The sequence below is a fragment of the Populus nigra genome, chromosome 5 (assembly GCF_951802175.1).
Source record: "Populus nigra chromosome 5, ddPopNigr1.1, whole genome shotgun sequence".
Classification (NCBI taxonomy): Eukaryota; Viridiplantae; Streptophyta; class Magnoliopsida; order Malpighiales; family Salicaceae; genus Populus; species Populus nigra.
This window is the reverse complement of record NC_084856.1, coordinates 17,303,012-17,324,210: the sequence shown is the minus strand read 5'-3', so window position 1 is coordinate 17,324,210 and position 21,199 is coordinate 17,303,012. Positions and strand designations below refer to the sequence as shown.

The window sequence follows — 21,199 nt, the reverse complement described above, 5'->3', positions numbered from 1 at the left end:
TTCATGGGATGGATCGAGATCAAAAGATAAGCTAGAGATTAGAGAATTCTCATCCTTGGTTCCACAAAAGAGACCATTTGATCTAGATTTTTCTGTAATCCGCCATTTATCCAAAAGACAAGATTGCTTTTTTCTCTTTCGAGTATCATAGGCGTATCTGGTGGTTTTAGACATCAACTACTCTCCTCTCTCCCTGTGTCCTCTCGTCATTGTCAAGACTCGAAAAAGAATAAAATAAAATTGCCAACTAAAAATAGCCTCATGCCGTACGGAAATTCTGCTTACCTTAATTTATTTCATGGTCGAATATGTCTTTAAATAATTTTTTTATATTGAAATGTATATCAATATTTTTTTTATTTTTTAAATATCATTTTAACATTAGTATATTAAAATGATTTAAAATATATAAATTATATTAAATTTTAACAAAAACTTTTTTAAGTTTTTAAAAATATTATTTACACATTGTTTCCAAACGGTTTCAAGTCATGTAGCATTAATGGGGCTCCAAGCTCATTGGCAAATATATAGAAAGAAATAATAAAATGAGAGTTCTGTATTATTAATGAAAGAGGTCATATGATCCTTTATAAATAAAGGCCTTTAATCTCACAAAAACAAACTCTCAAGGCACAGTAACTCTACCAAGCTTGCAAGCTCTCTACATGGACATGAAGTTTCCTCAAGTAATTAAGGATTTTAATAGAGATTGAACACGCAAATAATTAATCAAAATAGCTATTTGTCAATGTTTGCTTAATTTCATAAAACTTGTGTGTACAATTTCACAAGAATTAATTCACGATGAGAAATCATTGTTGACCTCCTCTCACAAAATACTCTTAAACTGAATATTACTTTGATTAAAAAAAAAGAAAATTAAATTTAGTTTTATTTTTTTAATTTCATCATTTAATTTTAGATTTATTGGATATTCAACTTTATAAATTTATTTCAGTTTGCTTGAAATAAAGTTATCTTAGTCTCATAATCCGGATCACGAGTTTTGCGGGTTAAGCTAGTTGATTCGGATTTTTTTGATCCTTTTTTATAATTGATTTTTTTTCAATTTTATCCTTCAACATTTGAGTTGACTGAGAATTAAACTTCATGATTTGTTTTTATTTTCTTTCTATAGGGTTATCCTAGTCTTAAAGGTTTGACAGGTTAACCCGAGTTGACTCAGCTTTTTTTAGGTCCTTTATTTATTTATTTTTTCAATTTCATCCTTCAATATTGAATTGATTGAGAATTAGACTTCATAATTTGTTTTAATTTTATTTCTATTGAGTTATCCTTGGGTAGCGTTTGATATTGTGACAGTGATTGCTTTTTAAAATGTTTTTTCTCTTGAAAATGCATAAAAATAATTTTTTTAAAAAAATTATTTTTGATATTATCATATCAACATGATCCAAAAACATAAAAAAAATTATTTTAAACAAAAAAAATCATTTTTTTTTTGCCAAATGGCGTTTGAGTTGCATTCCCAAACACTACCTTAGTATCATAATTCAGGTTTGGTAAGTTAATCTAGGTTGACTCGAGTTTTCTTTTTATCTTTTTTAATTGACTTTTTTAATTTCATTTCTCAATATTGAGTTGATTGAAAATTAAACTTCACTATATTTTTTTTTATTTTGCTTTCTACAAAGTTGTCACATTCTCATTACCCAAGTTATGGATTTATATGTTAACTAGAGTTGACCCGTGTTGATTCAATATGTTGTCATCTCAATATTTTTTTAAAAAAAGATGTCATCTCAAAAAAAAAATTTAGTCGACCTATGTTTTTTTAATTCCAGTTGTCCATGTTGCTTTTGGACTTGCCAAGTTAAACGAGTCATAACAGGTCAATCCCTACACAATTAAAATTTTTATTCTTGAAAACATGTTAGCAATGTATAGATATTTTTTTAACGTTTAAAAAAAAACCTGATTTGACCCACAGCGTAGCACAAGTGAATGATTTAGTTAACAAGAACTAATTGAGGAGGGGAAATCATTATTCCTCTCCTCACAAATTACTATTCACTAAAACTTTTTTTTTAAAAAAAATTTTTCAATCTCATCTTTTAACATGTGGTTTACTAGGGATTAAGCTTCATATTTGTTTTGATTTTTCTTATATTAAATTATCCTGGTATCATTACCCGAGTCATGGATTTGATGGGTTACCTAGCTAACTCAAGTTTTTTTTATCCTTTTTTTTAATTGAACTTTTTTCTATTTCATCCTTCAATGATTTATTGAGAATTAAACTTAATAATAATTGTTTCTGAATTACTTTCTATAAAGTTATTTTGGTTTCATGTTCTAAGTTGTGGTTTGGTGGGTTAACTAATATGGTTGACTCGAGTCATTTTTTTGAGTCCTTTTCTTAATATAAATATATATTTTTTAATTTCATCATTTAACATTAGATTGATTAGGAACTAGGCTTTATGATTTTTTTAATTTACTTTTTATAAAGTTATCTTGGTATAATGCTCAGGTCACAGATTCAACCGATTAACCCGAGTTAACTTATATTTTTTTAATTTTTTTTAATGGAAATTTTTTAAGATTTTATCATTCAATATTGAGTTGATTGAAAATTGAGGTTCATAATTTGGTTCGATTTACTTTCTATAGGGCTATCTTGATTTCATGACTCAGGTCATGGATTTGAAAGGTTACCTTGAGTTGAATTAGATCAATCTAATATATTATCATCTTAATATTTTAAAAAAAATATTATTTTGAATTTTTTTTTTTCAAACTATATTTTTATCGATTTTCCATGTTTTTTTTATTCGCAAAGTCGACCATGTCACATCGAATCAAACTCTACACGATTCAAAATTTATTTCCATTAAAAACATGTTATCAATACCTGAATATTGTTTTATATTTTTTTTTAAATAAACTAGCTTGTAATATAGCATGAATTAAAAATCTAGTTATATCCGTTGTATTTATAACAGCATTGTTCATAAAATTTCTAATAAGTGGACCTATGGCCAGATGCCAAAAATCCAATGAATTAGATTCTCAATATAATTCTGAATTTATTACTTGATTTAGATTAAACTAGTTATCATGCCTGGCGGATATAATTCCAAGTTAATTTATAACTCAAGATAATGAATTCAAAGATTATTTGTAATTGAAAGATAATGAAGTTATTCATATGAATTTTATATATAAATAACTATTAAAAAAAAGGTGCAAATTGAAAGAATCTAAAAACCCTTTTGAAAAACAAGGTATCTCCACACTAAAAAACATTATTCACCGGAAAAATATAATGATACTGTTCCCTCTCTCCACCTGTAAAAATGTTAATACTTATTTTTAAGGGTATTTAAGTTTTTTTGGCATGGATTATTTGTAATTGGCAAATAGATCGAGGACAAAAAGTATTTTTTTCATCTTAATTATATAATAAAATGATAAAAATACCATTAAAATCAACAACATTAAATCTTGAATCAAAGGGCATTTTTATAATGATTTTTTGGTTAACAAAGGGCAAATTGATATTTGTTCAAATATAAAAATAATAAATAATTAAAATACACACTAAAATAAAAAAATACCTTAGAACAAAAAAAAGTTTTAATCATGGAGTCAAAGGGTGTTTTCAGATTTTCAAAATGTTTTTTTTTAATTACTTAGCCAGTTCAGGAGCAAATTACCATTTGGCTAAAAAATAATAATAATGTGGGTGAGTATTTACAGAACCGAGAGGCACATGGAAGACACCTGCACATCTTGGGAAGTGTGTGCAACGCCTCTCGGTATCCAAAAATACCCTTTTTCCATATCGTTGGAAGTGCTACAATGTCCTATTTGATTTGGTGTGGCACATATTGGTTTTGGTAGTCCAGTTTGTTATTTGTGAACCTTTTTTTTCCCTCCTTTTATCTTCTCTTCTTGAAAATTATAGCTTGACCCTCTTTGTTGTTGGTATTTTAACTTTAACCATTATAGTTTTGTTTCTAATTTTTGTTCTTGACCTTTTTGTTGAAGTTTTATTTGTTTTCAATTTTATCTTTCCATCTCAATTTACAATTATTATATTTTTAAATTTGATCCTCATTCTTTTAATTTTTAATTTTTTTCCTTACCTCTTTGTAAAAGTGTTGTTTGTTTTTAATGACATCCTTCAATCCAAATTGATGGTATTATGTTTTCCAATTTGTTATTCATTATTTTGATTTCTGATATTTTTCTTGATCCTTTTATAAAAGTTATTATTCTTTTTAATTTCATCCTTAACATGAATTTGTTTTTATTTTTTATGTCTATTTTGATCCTCGTTCTTTTAGTTTTTTTGGTCCTTTTCCAAATTAATTTTTCTTGTCAATTTTCACCTTTCAATCAAATATAACATTTATTTGGTATTTGAGTTTTGATCATTATTCTTTTAATTGCTATTTTTTTAGAATCTTTTGGTATAATTAATTTTTTTTTCAATTTCATCCTTCAATATTTGATTGATTAGGAATTGAACCTCATGGTTTTTTCAAATACGATATTTAAAGTGTAATGAACAAGGTCATAAGTTTGAAAAGTTAATACAAGTATTTTAAAAAAAGTGTTTTATAATTCTTTTTATTTGTTTTTTATCTGGTTATTCCAATCTCATTATCTATAATATTTTTAGCCGTACTCGGCGGCTGGGAAATTGAGATCCAAGTTTTTGGATCCCGTAATCTCTTTCTCATATATATATAAATTTTTTTCTTAAAATTTAATTTGATTTGATTTTTATATCAAATTTAGTTTTTAATTTTATTATTGTTGTTTGTTTTTTTCTTATTACTTTTTTAATTGAAATTTTTTATTTATCAGATTTGGTCCTAATTCTTTTGATTGTTATTTATTTTATTTGAAATAATTTATGAAATTATAATTATTATTTTTTTAATTTCATTATCTTTTAATTTTTTTATTTGTTAGATTTGATCTTTATTATTTTTGTTATTATTTATTTTATTTGAGATAATTTATGAAATTAATTTTTTTTTCAATTTCATTCTCATTCAACTTTTTAATTTATAAGATTTGTTACTTATTATTTTAATAAAGTTTTTTTTAAAATATTAATAAGTTGTTTTTAACTTATTTTTAATGATATAGTCAAACACTATAAAATATTTTTCAACTTATTTTTAGTAATATTATCAAACATCAAAAAATAATTTATTTTCAAGAAATTTATTTTAAAAAAAAATACTTTATAAAAAAAGAATTTTTTTTCAGCAATCAATCGCGGTATTTTTTAAATCCACCGAATTGTTCTAACCAAACAAAACTGCTGTCGCGGCAAATAATATATTTTGTCGTTACTCACAGAATTGGACAACAACACAAGCTGAACCCGTTCTTCGCTAAAAACAATGTCGTTTTTACTCCGTCGAAGCATCACCGGAACCACCAGGTTTCTCTCCGCTTCACGCTATGTCTCCACCACGGTCTTTTGACGCCATTTCAAGGTCTTTGTTTTCTTGGTTTTCAATTGTTTTTGGGTCTTGGGATTCTTCTTCAACTGAATAATTATAGGTTAGTGCTGCGCCAATCACGCTTAGAAGTTGCATGTAGTTTGCAAGCTATTCAAATTCAATGTTGTCACCTTGCATTGAGCATGCATAATTATTTGGGTTGACTGTTACTTTATTTTTTTCTAACAGCCGTATTTTGGGAGCTTCATCCTTGTTGCTGGTCTTCTCCTATCCCCTTATGAAGAGATTTACATTTTGGGTAAAGATTTTTATCTATTTACTTGCTGTATTCTCATGTTCGTGCAAGTTTTTGTTGCTTTTTGACATTTGATGCCAAGTTCAAGAAAATCTGGTGATAACCCTGTTAAATGCAATTGTTTGGTTGCAGCCTCAAGCATATCTTGGTTTAACATTTAATTGGGGAGCTTTACTGGGATGGTCTACAGTTAAGGGGAGTCTGGATCCAGCTATTGTGATACCACTATATGCTAGTGGAGTATTTTGGACCCTGGTGTATGACACAATATATGCTCATCAGGTATAGCATCATAGCTTAAGGTGATTTCATTAGCCCTTTATTTTCCAGCTATTTCATGCAAGTAAATTGACTCATAAAAACCATGTAATATATGGTTCCTGAACTGTAAATAGTAAGATTCCATTAACCCTCTCATGCCTTTTCCTTGTGGGAAGTGAAACCTCTTCGTTTTCTGCCCATGCTTCTTGGTGCTCCTAGAGTTAATAGTACATTCTTTTGTGCAAAAAGCTTTCAACAATGGGCCACTGCAGTAATACAAACTGTTGTAATTTTGGAGCTTTGAATGCACTCTCCCTTTCTCATTTTTATTTTTTATTTAACTGGATGGCTTATTTTGAATAACTGCTGTTTCTGATTTACAAGGTTTATCTGTTTTCTATTTCAGCCTCTATTGTCCTTCTTCACAGATTATTCTGTTTTAAACAACCCGCAGATTATCCACTCTTTTTTTTTTGTTTCAAATAATTCATATTTTTCCACTTAAAATTGTTGTAGTTTAGGTGATGGATTTTTGTTTTTTAATTTTTATATAAACATATTTCTTTCTTTCCTTTTGTGGTGTTCTGCTGTCCATGTCTTTTTGAGGTCGTGTACTAAATTTGTTTGATTTATAGTTTGCAGAGAGTTGTATTTTTGTGCTCTTCTAAAATCAACTTTGATATATATTAAGGATAAGGAAGATGATCTTAAAGTGGGTGTTAAATCGACGGCCTTGAGATTTGGGGATTCAACAAAGGAGTGGATCACTGGGTTTGGAACTGCATGCATTAGTAGTCTTGCCCTCTGTGGATTCGATGCCGATATTGGTATTTGCTTTTTATGCTTCTGATGTACATGTCTTGTTTACTGTAGTTTTGCCCATGGTAATCTGCATTTTCTTCTCCTTTTCGTTACAAAACACGAGCAGGGTGGTCATTTTATGCATTTCTGGCAGCTGCTTCGGGTCAATTAGCTTGGCAAATATGGACAGTTGACCTATCATGCCGGGCTGATTGCAATAGAAAGTATGTCTATAGCTCACAAGAGTTTCATGATTTCGCGAAGCATTATTTGTGCTTCAAATTATTCGTTTAACCACTTTCAAGCTTGTAATATGATCAACTCACTGCTTCCTATTGCATTTGTTTTCTTGCTGCAGATTTGTGTCAAACAAATGGTTTGGTGCTGTTGTTTTTAGTGGCATTTTGTTTGGTAGACTTTGGTCATAGAGGTATTGTCACTTTTCAGTAAAGCTGACAACATAGTGTGGTTCTGAATTTGACCCTCTTAGGGTGTTCCTGCTTGACATCATCTTGATGATAAGGCAAACTCATAAAAGATATGCCTTTTGTGGTAATTAAATCTCCCTCTCTCCATGCTAGTTGAATATATTCTTTTGAATATTCAAATTAGAGCACTATGTTGGAGCCAAAAAACTACTATGCCAGAGTAATCCTTTTGATCAATAGAGATTCTTTTCTCAGTACAGTATAGGGAAGCAACTAATAATCGATAGCTGTGCTGCTCATATAAGCTATAACGTTCTTAGTAGAAGATCACCATCTTTATTTCTTTTCCCTTTTGTTTTATTATTTTTCTTTTGGCCATCATTTTAGGTTGCTTGCAGGTTTATTAGTTTCCTCCACAATGTTTTGAATCTTGATGCTCTTACCATCTCATGCTGCAGAACTGGAGGACAGACAGCTTTTGTTGCTGACATCTAGGAACTGAGCAATATGGCTGCGCTAGAAGTCAGAGGGGTGGGTTTAGATCTATTTTGTTCATTTGGGTTATAAAAACCATTAGGTAGGCATTCTTCGTTTTTAATTCAATTTCACTATTTGAGATTCAGTATTATAGTTAGAATGAGACGGATACATACAGCATTCTCTTTGGCCAGAAATGTTGTTGTAAGCATCTCAACTTATTTTTGTTCGAATATGTTGATATTGAAGAGAAAAGCCTTGAGAGTTATTATTATGCATCGGGCTTCTGGTTCAGTCATTTCCAACATGATGCTATTTCATATTTTTCTTGTTCTCGATTCTGCTTTTTTGCTTCTAAACTAGGACAAGCTGACTTTTGTTGATTGCAAATGTGATTCAAGGTTGAAGACGTAATGCAATTAATGAGTCGTCATTTATTATCAAGCATCAAATATGGTTGCTTGAAAAGCATTTATCTGATTGCTAGTTGTTGGCTTTGTTGTCGTGCCTGCCTCTGGAGAAGTCTCTGACATCAAATTTCTACAACCTTGTTCATAGATTATAACTCAAGCAAATCTGATGGAAGTAGACAGGTACTTGTATGCTTGTTACCCTCTCACTTGGTCAATATTGTCGGAGCATAATACTACTGAAGACACTGGCAAAGATGACAAGGAACTTTGGAACGAGTTGTAGATAGCTGAAGATGGACATGCGCTTCAGCCTCTACAACATGTATTACTGAATGTTCGATGAGGCAAATTTTCATTTTGAAACTTTTCAGTATGGGATATATATATATAAAGGCTTTTTCAACAAAAAAAAAAAGAGAATATAAAGGCTTTTTCTAATAATAAATCTAAAAGAGAATCATTTGTGCTAGTAAATATATATAAAAAAAGTCGTATATACAAATGCGATAAATATATTTGATATGGTAATGAGTCATTTACCCTATTTAATAATTTTATTTATTAAAATCAATTTTTTATTTAATCAAACAATCATAAATATAGATATACACAAAACTATTGAATAAAATAAAAGAACAAATATTATGTAAGATTGCACATATTTTAAAATTTTTTTTATCATTTTATGTAAAAATCAAGTAAAAACTAAATGATAATTAATCAAAAACTAAACTGAGAAACTAAATTGAAAAGTTGAGAAATAAATATTGATGTAGATATTTGATCTTCAAACCCAGATCATAGACTCGATTGTATATAATAACTTTATTTCTTAGAATCTAAGTTTTATTTAATAAAATGATAATTAAAAAAAATTTAAATAGGGCTAAAAAAAACCCTCATAATATAAAAAACAAATGTTAAGAATTTATTCATAAATTAAGTAAAATTAAATCATATTCTTATAAAAGCATCATAAATTTTTTCAAAAATAAAAAATAAAAAAAAATTAAATAAAAAACTAGTATTAAATGATGAAAATAAAATAAAAAAATAAAAATAAAAAGATATCAAAGCAAGTGGTCCTATCAATCTAGGGCCATGTGTCTAAGTTGAATTTTTTTTTTAAAAAAAAGATGAACAACTTGTCCCTTTTTTTTTTAATAAAAACATGTGAAGTGTCACATGTTATGTAGATGAAAAAAATTTAATTTTTATTTTTTTTTAACTTAAAATATCTAGAAAACATTTTATATACCTCAACAAATCTATAAATAACTTCAAATAACCCAAATAACAACCATAGGTCTAGAATTAAAAAAAAAATCTATCAAACTAATATCTATACCATTTCATGCGATATGAATGACAAAAAAAATATAATATGAATGGCAAAGAAACATTTAAATGAGACTATTCTCATCAAATAGAATTTATTAACACTAACGTCTATAATTTATGTTAATAGAGGGTTTTTTCTCTAATATCAGAAGTTAATGATTTTTTTTTTCTCAAACTAAAAACTAGAAAATAAAAAATAAAGTTATGAACAAATACTTTATACTTCGATATACTAACATTTCTTTAAATACATTCTCTTGACCACCGGGACCAAGTATTTTATCATAATAATACGAAGCTACCAATTTCTGTCTTTCCAGAGATTTTCTTCATCTTGAGAGCACGCATGAACTCGTGCAGTTCAATGTAAAAAGACTGTAACACGCTGCTGTCCGCTTTTCTCAAGATGCATTCTGATTTCTGGCCATCTGGGGATTGCAAGTGAAGGTTAGACAAAATATGATATCCACCCCACTTCCATACCGCCATTCCATAATTGTAGAAGGAAGAAACACGCGGTTCGAACTTCATTTACAATTGTTATTGTCCGGTGGCCGGCTTTCAAGATGGTGTTAGAATGTGGCCCGGTGATAGGACCAATAAATCTCTAGTTTGACTTGTTATTTCTTTTAAAAAATTTTATTCTTAATTTTTAATTATTTTTTTATATCTTTAAAGTAATTTTTTAATTTAATTTATTTAGATTTGATCATTGATCTTTTAATTACTATTTATTTTATTTGAAATAATTTATCAAATTTAATTTTTTTTCGATTTTATCTTTCTTTGATTTTTTATTTTGTAAGATTTGGTTTATATTTTTTTTTATTACTATTTGTTTTATTTGAAATAACTTTTAGAATTAAATTTTTTTATGATTTCATCATCCTTTAGTTTTTTTTCCTATTAAATTTAATTTTTATTCTTTTGATTACTTTTTGTTTTTTTACTTTGGCAAATTTTTTAAATTGATTTTTTTTTCTGATTTCATTCTTCAACATTAAATTGGTTGGGGATTAACCTTCTTAATTGAGTCTGGATTTAATATTTCACATGTTACGAGTTTAGAAAATTAACCCAGGTTTTAGAGGTGAACCTCCCTTTTTGTACTCATGTTTTTCATGTTTCATCTTTCAATGTTTATTTAATTGGATATCAATATCTTTTTTTTTTTGCAGATTTTAAAAGTGACCCGGGTTATCTCGGCTCTTTTTATTTATCATTCTTTGTTAAATTTACTTTTTTTTAATACAGATTTTATTTTTAAATTAAATTAAATTGGTTAAATATCAATATGAGATATTTATTTTATAATATTTTGTTTGCTCTTATAGCACACACGACTCATTTTGGTTTCATCAGACAGCTTTTTACAGTGATGTTAAATCTATCTTGACGAGCTTTTTTTTTTTTTTTTTTAATGGTGAGACGATATTCAAGGAGGAGCAATATTGAATCTTCAACGAGCTTTTATTTCTTTGATAAGTTATATATATATATATAGCAAATAAGTAGAAAATTGTGCAAAGCGACAAGCCACAACCACCATAATTGATTGCATGCATTGAAAGTGGTTGAATAATTGACAAGTGATATTATAGCGTGGCAAGTTTAAATTTAAGATTACTTGACGCATGGCCCATTGATGAAAGAATTTGAATTTGTAGTTAATAGTTTTGGTATATTGGTCATGTACTACACATTCTTATGAACAATTTTATTACAATTATAGTTATAATAAAAATATATATAATTTTTTTAAAATAAAAATCTCACGAAACATAAGATACTCCTTCACGAACTCAAACACGAGCTTGAGCTCATCCCTTTCTTTATCAATTATTATATTTTTAAATTTGATCCTCATTCTTTTAATTTTTATTTTTTTTCCTTACTTCTTTGTAAAAGTATTGTTTGTTTTTAATGACATCCTTCAATCCAAATTGATGGTATTATGTTTTCCAATTTGTTATTCATTATTTTGATTTCTGATATTTTTTTCTTGATCCTTTTATAAAAGTTATTATTCTTTTTAATTTCATCATTAACATGAATTTGTTTTTATTTTTTATGTCTATTTTGATCCTCGTTCTTTTTGTTTTTTTGATCTTTTTCCAAATTAATTTTTCTTGTCAATTTTCACCTTTCAATCAAATATAACATTTATTTGGTATTTGAGTTTTGATCATTATTCTTTTAATTGCTATTTTTTTAGAATCTTTTGGTATAATTAATTTTTTTTTCAATTTCATCCTTCAATATTTGATTGATTAGGAATTGAACCTCATGGTTTTTTCAAATAGGATATTTTAAGTGTAATGACCAAGGTCATAAGTTTGAAAAGTTAATACAAGTATTTTAAAAAAAGTGCTTTATAATTCTCTTTATTTGTTTTTTATCTGGTTATTCCAATCTCATTATCTATAATATTTTCAGCCGTACTCGGCGGCTGGGAAATTGAGATCCAAGTTTTTGGATCCCGTAATCTCTTCTCATATATATATATAAAGCTTTTTTTTAATTTTTTTTCTTAACATTTAATTTGATTTGATTTTTATATCAAATTTAGTTTTTACTTTTATAATTGTTGTTTGTTTTTATCTTATTACTTTTTTAATTGAAATTTTTTATTTATCAGATTTGGTCATAATTCTTTTGATTGTTATTTATTTTATTTGAAATAATTTATGAAATTATAATTATTATTTTTTTAATTTCATTATCTTTTAATTTTTTTATTTCTTAGATTTGATCTTTATTATTTTTGTTATTATTTATTTTATTTGAGATAATTTATAAAATTAATTTTTTTTCAATTTCATTCTCATTCAACTTTTTAATTTATAAGATTTGTTACTTATTATTTTAATAAAGTTTTTTAAAAAATATTAATAAGTTGTTTTTAACTTATTTTTAATGATATAGCCAAACACTATAAAATATTTTTCAACTTATTTTTAGTAATATTATCAAACATAAAAAAATAATTTATTTTTAAGAAATTTATTTTTTTAAAAAATACTTTATAAAAAAAGAATTTTTTTTCAGCAATCAATCGCGGTATTTTTTAAATCCACCGAATTGTTCTAACTAAACAAAACTGCTGTCGCGGCAAATAATATATTTTGTCGTTACTCACAGAATTGGACAACCACACAAGCTGATCCCGTTCTTCGCTAAAAACAATGTCGTTTTTACTCCGTCGCAGCATCACCGGAACCACCAGGTTTCTCTCCGCTTCACGCTATGTCTCCACCACGAGACCTAACACTTATTATATCAGCCACTGCCTTTTACTCTCACAGAACCAAATTCCTACTTTTCCATCCAATCTATCGTTCATGAGAGAAATCTCCACCTTTTCTAGCTCAAAAGATAAGAAACAACAGGATGGAGAGCTATCAATGGGAGGAAAGGTTTCCTGGGTTGATGTGTACTTACCTAGACAAGTTAGACCTTATGCACATCTTGCTAGGATAGATAAGCAAATTGGGACTTGGCTTCTTGCCTGGCCTACCATGTGGTAAGGAGTGCTTTTGTAGTGTTAATAAGTATTCTGGTAGCTGAGGAAATGAAGTAAAGCTCAAAAACTTTCTAAAAATCTTGGACTTTTTGTGAGTTTTGTTTGGTTTGGTTCCTTCGAGGGATTATGATAAAATGGTTAAGATCTTTATAACATTATTAGATATTTATGTGTAGGTCAATAACGTTGGCAGCTGCACCAGGAAATCTTCCCGATTATAAGATGATTGGTCTGTTTGGTTTGGGTTCTTTGCTTGTAAGAAGCATTGCGTGTACTATAAATGATATTCTTGATAGGGACATTGATGCAAAGGTGAGGTTTGTATATGATTAATGTTGGTTAAATTAGTTTGATGTTCTGTTTTGTAATTGAAAATGATTGTAAGAAGTTATTTTGTTAATGTGCGCAGTAAAGTTCGTAAATCTTAGTTGTTAATGTGTTAGATTCATAACCTTTTCTCATCAAAAGTTCATATCTTTCACCGGAATCTTTGTTAGCATGTAGGTTGATCGGACGAAGCGTAGACCGCTTGCAAGCGGGGTGTTGAAGCCATCTCAAGGGGTTCTTTTTCTTGGTTTTCAGTTATTTTTGGGTCTTGGGATTCTTCTTCAACTGAATAATTATAGGTTAGTACTGTGTTAGTCAGTTTTACAACTCACATGTACTTGGCGAGAATTTAAATCAATGTTAGCAGCTTGTGCATAAAGATCATGTAATAATTTGCAGTAACTGTTTCTTAATTACTTATAACAGCCGAGTTTTGGGAGTTTTATCTATGTTTCTCGTCTTCACCTATCCCCTCATGAAGAGATTTACTTATTGGGTAATGATACATACCTTCTAATATCTATTTTTCTCTGCTTTTCTCTTGTGTGCCTACCTTTTTGTTTTTTGTTTTTTGTTTTTTGTTTAAAAAAAACTATCGATGTAGAGTTCGTGACAATAGACTGATAACTCTATTAAATTTGATTTTTGGTGAAGCCTCAAGCTTATCTTGGTTTGTCATTTAGCTGGGGAGCTTTACTGGGATGGTCGGCAGTTAAAGGATCTCTTGATCCAGCCATTGTTTTGCCTCTATACGCTAGCGGTATATTTTGGACTCTCGTGTATGACACAATATATGCACACCAGGTACAGCTTGATTTTTTCTTCAAGGATTGTTAGCATTCTCATGCAACAAAAGTTTTGACTCGTAAGAACCATTTTATATAGAAAGTCCTGCTCTAAAACCCAAGGTTTATTTAGCTTAATTCCGCTTGGTTCATCGCATAAAAAAGAGGCTTCGTGGAGCTTTTTGAGGTATATCTGCAGGACATTTCAGCCTGCATCAATCTTACTTTCCGATTGTTTTCTGCAAACCATTTATCTTTTATCTACTTGAAATTGTTTACCCTGTAGAAAATTTAATTTTGGTGCATTAGCTTAGTTTGGACTATGGAGAGACGAGGAATTTCTGGTCTGTTCTCTAAGTTCATAGTTTCCGGAAAAATGACTTCTCTTGCCTTTTGAAGTGACTTCGATAACCATGTGGTCAGGACAAGGAGGATGATCTCAAAGTGGGTGTTAAATCGACGGCCTTGTTGTTTGGGGATTCAACAAAGGAGTGGATTTCTGGGTTTGGAATTGCATGCATTGGTGGTCTTGCCCTCAGTGGATTCAACGCTGATCTTGGTATTTGCTTTATATGCTTCTGATTTCTAACTCCCGCTGTCTGTTTCTTGCTGAAAGTAACCTATTTGCCTTTTCTCCTCTTTTTTCATTAATAAAATACCGAGCAGGGTGGCCATTCTATGCGTTTTTGGCAGCAGGTTCTGGACAGTTAGCTTGGCAAATATGGACAGTTAACCTATCCTGCCCCGCTGATTGCAGTAGAAAGTATGTCCTTGCGTTGAGTTCATGAATTTGCAAACGATTACAATTCTCTAAATCCCTTCATTTAACTCGCTGTTTATTATTATTATTATCTTGGCTGCAGATTTGTGTCCAACAAATGGTTTGGGGCAATTGTATTCAGTGGGGTTTTACTTGGTAGACTTTGGTCGTAGACGTGTATTTGAGAAATCTCCCCCCACTACCTGCTGAGGCTAAGGCTGCTATGGATGCTGCCAAGTTGCTTAATCTTCAACAGCCTGTCATTACAACATTCTGTATCTTTGAGACCATAAACATCATAACTATGTCTCGTCAATCTGCAACAGCCTGTCCGTAGCTTGTTCCTTAATCTATTTTATTAAATTTATACATTATATTTTTGAGTTAACGATTATGGGTTTTTCTTGCTGCTAGAAAAAAACGTCATCAATGGCTAAAAATTCCTTTTTTTTTTTTTTAATGTTAAACAAAATCAACCCCATCTGCGGCATGGCAGGGAAAAACCATCTAGTCAATGATAGGAAGTGAAATTCATCATCTATCACTTGTTTTGTAGGTGAGGTAATCACTCACCAGAGCCGAAGAAATGGTTTAGTGGAGGAGTACATGGAGAAGGTGGAAGCATGAGAAAATCACCTTTGGTTTCTGAAACTAGTGCAAACAGGTTCCTATATTAATTAATAATTTATTCTCTGGAGGAGGAGAAAAAGAAAGGAAAAGGACCGGGCGTGCCCGGAATTTTTTATATATAAAAAAGTAATTAATAGACTACCCCTTGAATGTTTGGTCACCCACCTGTTGAAAAACATGTTTTTTGAGCTTGAAAAATCAAATCAATTACATAATTATTGATGTTTTAGTTTATAGTGCAATGTAATAACAAAAACGTAATAATAGCATATTGGAGAATGAAATAATTACATAATTATGAGCTGAGCCGTTCGCCTAAATTTTATATTTATGGTAGTTAGGTTTTATTGACTTGGGGTAAACTGGGTCCCCGCCGATTTTACTCGAGCCCGAGTCATCATGAACTCGGCTGAATAGTCTACAAACCTATGGTGCTGCAGTCAGATGTGGATCCTAGGCGGGTAAGAAGCCTAACAAGGTCAAATTTTGCGCCATATAAATTAACCATTTCAAAACTAAAGCTATCTCCCCTCAAAATGGCGTCGTTTTTGCTCCGTCGCGCTTCCTGCAGCGCCACCAGGATCCTCTCCTCTCCACTCGCTCTGCCCACCGCCACAATAATCCCCAAATCAAACCCTAGCCCTAATTTTATCTATCACCACTATTTACTTCACCATTTCACTCAGTTTTCCCGCCAAAACAAAATTCCTAGCCCTTATTTAGCCTTCATTAAGGAAATCTCCAATATTCCAAGCACAAAAGAAGAGAAAGAACACAAGCGAAACAATGGAGAGTTGCCAAAGAGAGGAGAGAAGTCTTGGATTGATGTCTATTTGCCTAGACAAGTCCGGCCTTATGCACATTTAGCTAGGCTTGATAAGCCCATTGGGACCTGGCTTCTTGCTTGGCCTTGTATGTGGTAAGGATTTTGTGTTTTTATTGTGTTAATTGTTCTGGGTTTTGTTTGGTTGCTGAGAAAAGAAAATGAAGGAATTTGAGAAATTTGGCGAAGGTGTTAGGATCTTTGTAACATTTTTAATTTGTTATGTAGGTCAATCTCATTGGCAGCAGAACCTGGAAGTGTACCTAATTTTAAGATGATGGCGTTATTTGGCTGTGGGGCTTTGCTTTTAAGAGGAGCTGGGTGTACTATAAATGATTTGCTTGATAGAGATATTGATACGAAGGTAAGGTTTTTATGAAACTGCGTACTGTATTGTTAAATGAGAAACTGATGTTTTGGTTAGCTGTAATTGCTCGTCTTGTTAGTGTATGCAATAAAGTTTGTGAATTTTGGTTTCATAATTAGGCAAGAAAATCACCAAAAAATTAGACTAACAGCTTCACCTTTTGAAAAATGTAACTATTTTTGTTGGAATTTTTGTGTGTAGGTCGAAAGGACAAAGCTAAGGCCAGTTGCCAGTGGTCTTTTGACGCCATTTCAAGGTCTTTGTTTTCTTGGTTTTCAATTGTTTTTGGGTCTTGGGATTCTTCTTCAACTGAATAATTATAGGTTAGTGCTGCGCCAATCACGCTTAGAAGTTGCATGTAGTTTGCAAGCTATTCAAATTCAATGTTGTCACCTTGCATTGAGCATGCATAATTATTTGGGTTGACTGTTACTTTATTTTTTTCTAACAGTCGTATTTTGGGAGCTTCATCCTTGTTGCTGGTCTTCTCCTATCCCCTTATGAAGAGATTTACATTTTGGGTAAAGATTTTTATCTATTTACTTGCTGTATTCTCATGTTCGCGCAAGTTTTTGTTGCTTTTTGACATTTGATGCCAAGTTCAAGAAAATCTGGTGATAACCCTGTTAAATGCAATTGTTTGGTTGCAGCCTCAAGCATATCTTGGTTTAACATTTAACTGGGGAGCTTTACTGGGATGGTCTGCAGTTAAGGGGAGTCTGGATCCAGCTATTGTGATACCACTATATGCTAGTGGAGTATTTTGGACCCTGGTGTATGACACAATATATGCTCATCAGGTATAGCATCATAGCTTAAGGTGATTTCATTAGCCCTTTATTTTCCAGCTATTTCATGCAAGTAAATTTGACTCATAAAAACCATGTAATATATGGTTCCTGAACTGTAAATAGTAAGATTCCATTAACCCTCTCATGCCTTTTCCTTGTGGGAAGTGAAACCTCTTCGTTTTCTGCCCATGCTTCTTGGTGCTCCTAGAGTTAATAGTACATTCTTTTGTGCAAAAAGCTTTCAACAATGGGCCACTGCAGTAATACAAACTGTTGTAATTTTGGAGCTTTGAATGCACTCTCCCTTTCTCATTTTTATTTTTTATTAACTGGATGGCTTATTTTGAATAACTGCTGTTTCTGATTTACAAGGTTTATCTGTTTTCTATTTCAGCCTCTATTGTCCTTCTTCACAGATTATTCTGTTTTAAACAACCCGCAGATTATCCACTCTTTTTTTTGTTTCAAATAATTCATATTTTTCCACTTAAAATTGCTGTAGTTTAGGTGATGGATTTTTGTTTTCTAATTTTTATATAAACATATTTCTTTCTTTCCTTTTGTGGTGTTCTGCTGTCCATGTCTTTTTGAGGTCGTGTACTAAATTTGTTTGATTTATAGTTTGCAGAGAGTTGTATTTTTGTGCTCTTCTAAAATCAACTTTGATATATATTAAGGATAAGGAAGATGATCTTAAAGTGGGTGTTAAATCGACGGCCTTGAGATTTGGGGATTCAACAAAGGAGTGGATCACTGGGTTTGGAACTGCATGCATTAGTAGTCTTGCCCTCTGTGGATTCGATGCCGATATTGGTATTTGCTTTTTATGCTTCTGATGTACATGTCTTGTTTACTGTAGTTTTGCCCATGGTAATCTGCATTTTCTTCTCCTTTTCGTTACAAAACACGAGCAGGGTGGTCATTTTATGCATTTCTGGCAGCTGCTTCGGGTCAATTAGCTTGGCAAATATGGACAGTTGACCTATCATGCCGGGCTGATTGCAATAGAAAGTATGTCTATAGCTCACAAGAGTTTCATGATTTCGCGAAGCATTATTTGTGCTTCAAATTATTCGTTTAACCACTTTCAAGCTTGTAATATGATCAACTCACTGCTTCCTATTGCATTTGTTTTCTTGCTGCAGATTTGTGTCAAACAAATGGTTTGGTGCTGTTGTTTTTAGTGGCATTTTGTTTGGTAGACTTTGGTCATAGAGGTATTGTCACTTTTCAGTAAAGCTGACAACATAATGTGGTTCTGAATTTGACCCTCTTAGGGTGTTCCTGCTTGACATCATCTTGATGATAAGGCAAACTCATAAAAGATATGCTTTTTGTGGTAATTAAATCTCTCTCTCTCTCTCTCTCTCTCTCTCTCTCTCTCCATGCTAGTTGAATATATTCTTTTGAATATTCAAATTAGAGCACTATGTTGGAGCCAAAAAACTACTATGCCAGAGTAATCCTTTTGATCAATAGAGATTCTTTTCTCAGTACAGTATAGGGAAGCAACTAATAATCGATAGCTGTGCTGCTCATATAAGCTATAACGTTCTTAGTAGAAGATCACCATCTTTATTTCTTTTCCCTTTTGTTTTATTATTTTTCTTTTGGCCATCATTTTAGGTTGCTTGCTGGTTTATTAGTTTCCTCCACAATGTTTTGAATCTTGATGCTCTTACCATCTCATGCTGCAGAACTGGAGGACAGCTTTTGTTGCTGACATCTAGGAACTGAGCAATATGGCTGCGCTAGAAGTCAGAGGGGTGGGTTTAGATCTATTTTGTTCATTTGGGTTATAAAAACCATTAGGTAGGCATTCTTCGTTTTTAATTCAATTTCACTATTTGAGATTCAGTATTATAGTTAGAATGAGACAGATACATACAGCATTCTCTTTGGCCAGAAATGTTGTTGTAAGCATCTCAACTTATTTTTGTTCGAATATGTTGATATTGAAGAGAAAAGCCTTGAGAGTTATTATTATGCATCGGGCTTCTGGTTCAGTCCTTTCCAACATGATGCTATTTCATATTTTTCTTGTTCTCGATTCTGCTTTTTTGCTTCTAAACTAGGACAAGCTGACTTTTGTTGATTGCAAATGTGATTCAAGGTTGAAGACGTAATGCAATTAATGAGTCGTCATTTATTATCAAGCATCAAATATGGTTGCTTGAAAAGCATTTATCTGATTGCTAGTTGTTGGCTTTGTTGTCGTGCCTGCCTCTGGAGAAGTCTCTGACATCAAATTTCTACAACCTTGTTCATAGATTATAACTCAAGCAAATCTTCGTGTAATCTGATGGAAGTAGACAGGTACTTGTATGCTTGTTACCCTCTCACTTGGTCAATATTGTCGGAGCATAATACTACTGAAGACACTGGCAAAGATGACAAGGAACTTTGGAACGAGTTGTGGATAGCTGAAGATGGACATGGGCTTCAGCCTCTACTACATGTATTACTGAATGTTCGATGAGGCAAATTTTCATTTTGAAACTTCTCAGAATGGGAAGTTTATCTCTTGAAATTATATATATATATAAAGGTTTTTTCAACAAAAAAAAAGAGAGAATATAAAGGCCTTTTCTAATAATAAATCTAAAAGAGAATCATTTGTGCTAGTAAATATATATAAAAAAAGTCTCATATACAAATGTAATAAATATATTTTATATGGTAATGAGTCATTTACCCTATTTAATAACTTTGTTTATTAAAATTAATTTTTTATTTAATCAAACAATAATAAATATAGATATACACAAAAACTATTGAATAAAATGAAAGAAAAAATATTATGTAAGATTGCACATATTTAAAAAAAATATATATTATCATTCTATGTAAAAATCAAGTAAAAACTAAATGATAATTAATCAAAAACTAAATTGAAAAGTTGAGAAATAAATATTGATGTAGATATTTGATCTTCAAATCCAAATCATAGATTTGATTGTATATAATAACTTTATTTCTTAGAATCTATGTTTATTTAATTAAATGATAATTAAAAAAAAGTTAAATTGGGCTAAAAAAACCCTCATAATATAAAAAACAAATGTTAAGAATTTATTCATAAATTAAGTAAAATTAAATCATATTCTTATAAAAAAAAACATCATAATTTTTTTCAAAATACAAAAAAAAATTAAATAAAAAATTAATATTAAATAATGAAAATAAAATAAAAATAAAAAGATATCAAAACAAGTGGTCCTATCAATCTAGGGCCACGTGCCTAAGTTGATTTTTTAAAAAAAAAAGAATGAACAACTTGTCTTTTTTTTTTTTAATAAAAACATGTAAAGTGTCACATGTTATGTTGATGAAAAAAAACTTAATTTTTAATTTTTTTAACTTAAAATACTTAGAAAATGCTTTATATACCTCAACAAATCTATAAATAACTTCAAATAACCCAAATAACAACCGTAGGCCTAGAATTAACAAAAAAAAATAAATTCTATCAAACTAATATTTATCATTTCATGCGATATGAATGACAAAAAAAATATAATATAAATGACAAAGAAACATTTAAATGAGACTATTCTCATTAAATAGAATTTATTAACACTAATATTTATAATTTATGTTAATAGAGGGTTTTTTCTCTAATATCAGAAGTTAATGATTTTTTTTTCTCAAACTAAAAACTAGAAAATAAAAAATAAAGTTATGAACAAATACTTTATACTTCGATATACTAACATTTCTTTAA

The 21,199-nt window shown here is 30.2% G+C and overlaps 3 protein-coding genes across 3 annotated transcripts; all 3 read left to right on the top strand.

Annotated features, from left to right (window-relative positions):
• The first annotated feature begins 5,346 nt into the window (after positions 1-5,346).
• Positions 5,347-7,989, top strand: LOC133694793 (4-hydroxybenzoate polyprenyltransferase, mitochondrial-like). The gene is made up of 7 exons (XM_062116487.1): positions 5,347-5,486; positions 5,682-5,751; positions 5,881-6,030; positions 6,701-6,836; positions 6,938-7,034; positions 7,169-7,362; positions 7,697-7,989. Exons 1-6 carry the CDS (start codon positions 5,452-5,454, stop codon positions 7,236-7,238), a joined length of 558 nt encoding a protein of 185 aa, XP_061972471.1. The 5' UTR covers positions 5,347-5,451; the 3' UTR covers positions 7,239-7,362; positions 7,697-7,989.
• Positions 7,990-12,567: 4,578 nt separating this feature from the next.
• On the top strand, positions 12,568-15,252 carry LOC133694792 (4-hydroxybenzoate polyprenyltransferase, mitochondrial-like). The gene is made up of 8 exons (XM_062116486.1): positions 12,568-12,992; positions 13,169-13,304; positions 13,497-13,618; positions 13,746-13,815; positions 13,974-14,123; positions 14,528-14,663; positions 14,771-14,867; positions 14,968-15,252. Exons 1-8 carry the CDS (start codon positions 12,655-12,657, stop codon positions 15,035-15,037), a joined length of 1,119 nt encoding a protein of 372 aa, XP_061972470.1. The 5' UTR covers positions 12,568-12,654; the 3' UTR covers positions 15,038-15,252.
• Positions 15,253-15,841: 589 nt separating this feature from the next.
• On the top strand, positions 15,842-19,461 carry LOC133694790 (4-hydroxybenzoate polyprenyltransferase, mitochondrial-like). Its single transcript, XM_062116485.1, has 9 exons — positions 15,842-16,413; positions 16,546-16,681; positions 16,886-17,007; positions 17,136-17,205; positions 17,335-17,484; positions 18,153-18,288; positions 18,390-18,486; positions 18,621-18,814; positions 19,173-19,461. The coding sequence occupies exons 1-8, from the start codon at positions 15,923-15,925 to the stop codon at positions 18,688-18,690; spliced, it is 1,272 nt and encodes a 423-aa protein (XP_061972469.1). The 5' UTR covers positions 15,842-15,922; the 3' UTR covers positions 18,691-18,814; positions 19,173-19,461.
• The last annotated feature ends 1,738 nt before the right edge of the window (positions 19,462-21,199 follow it).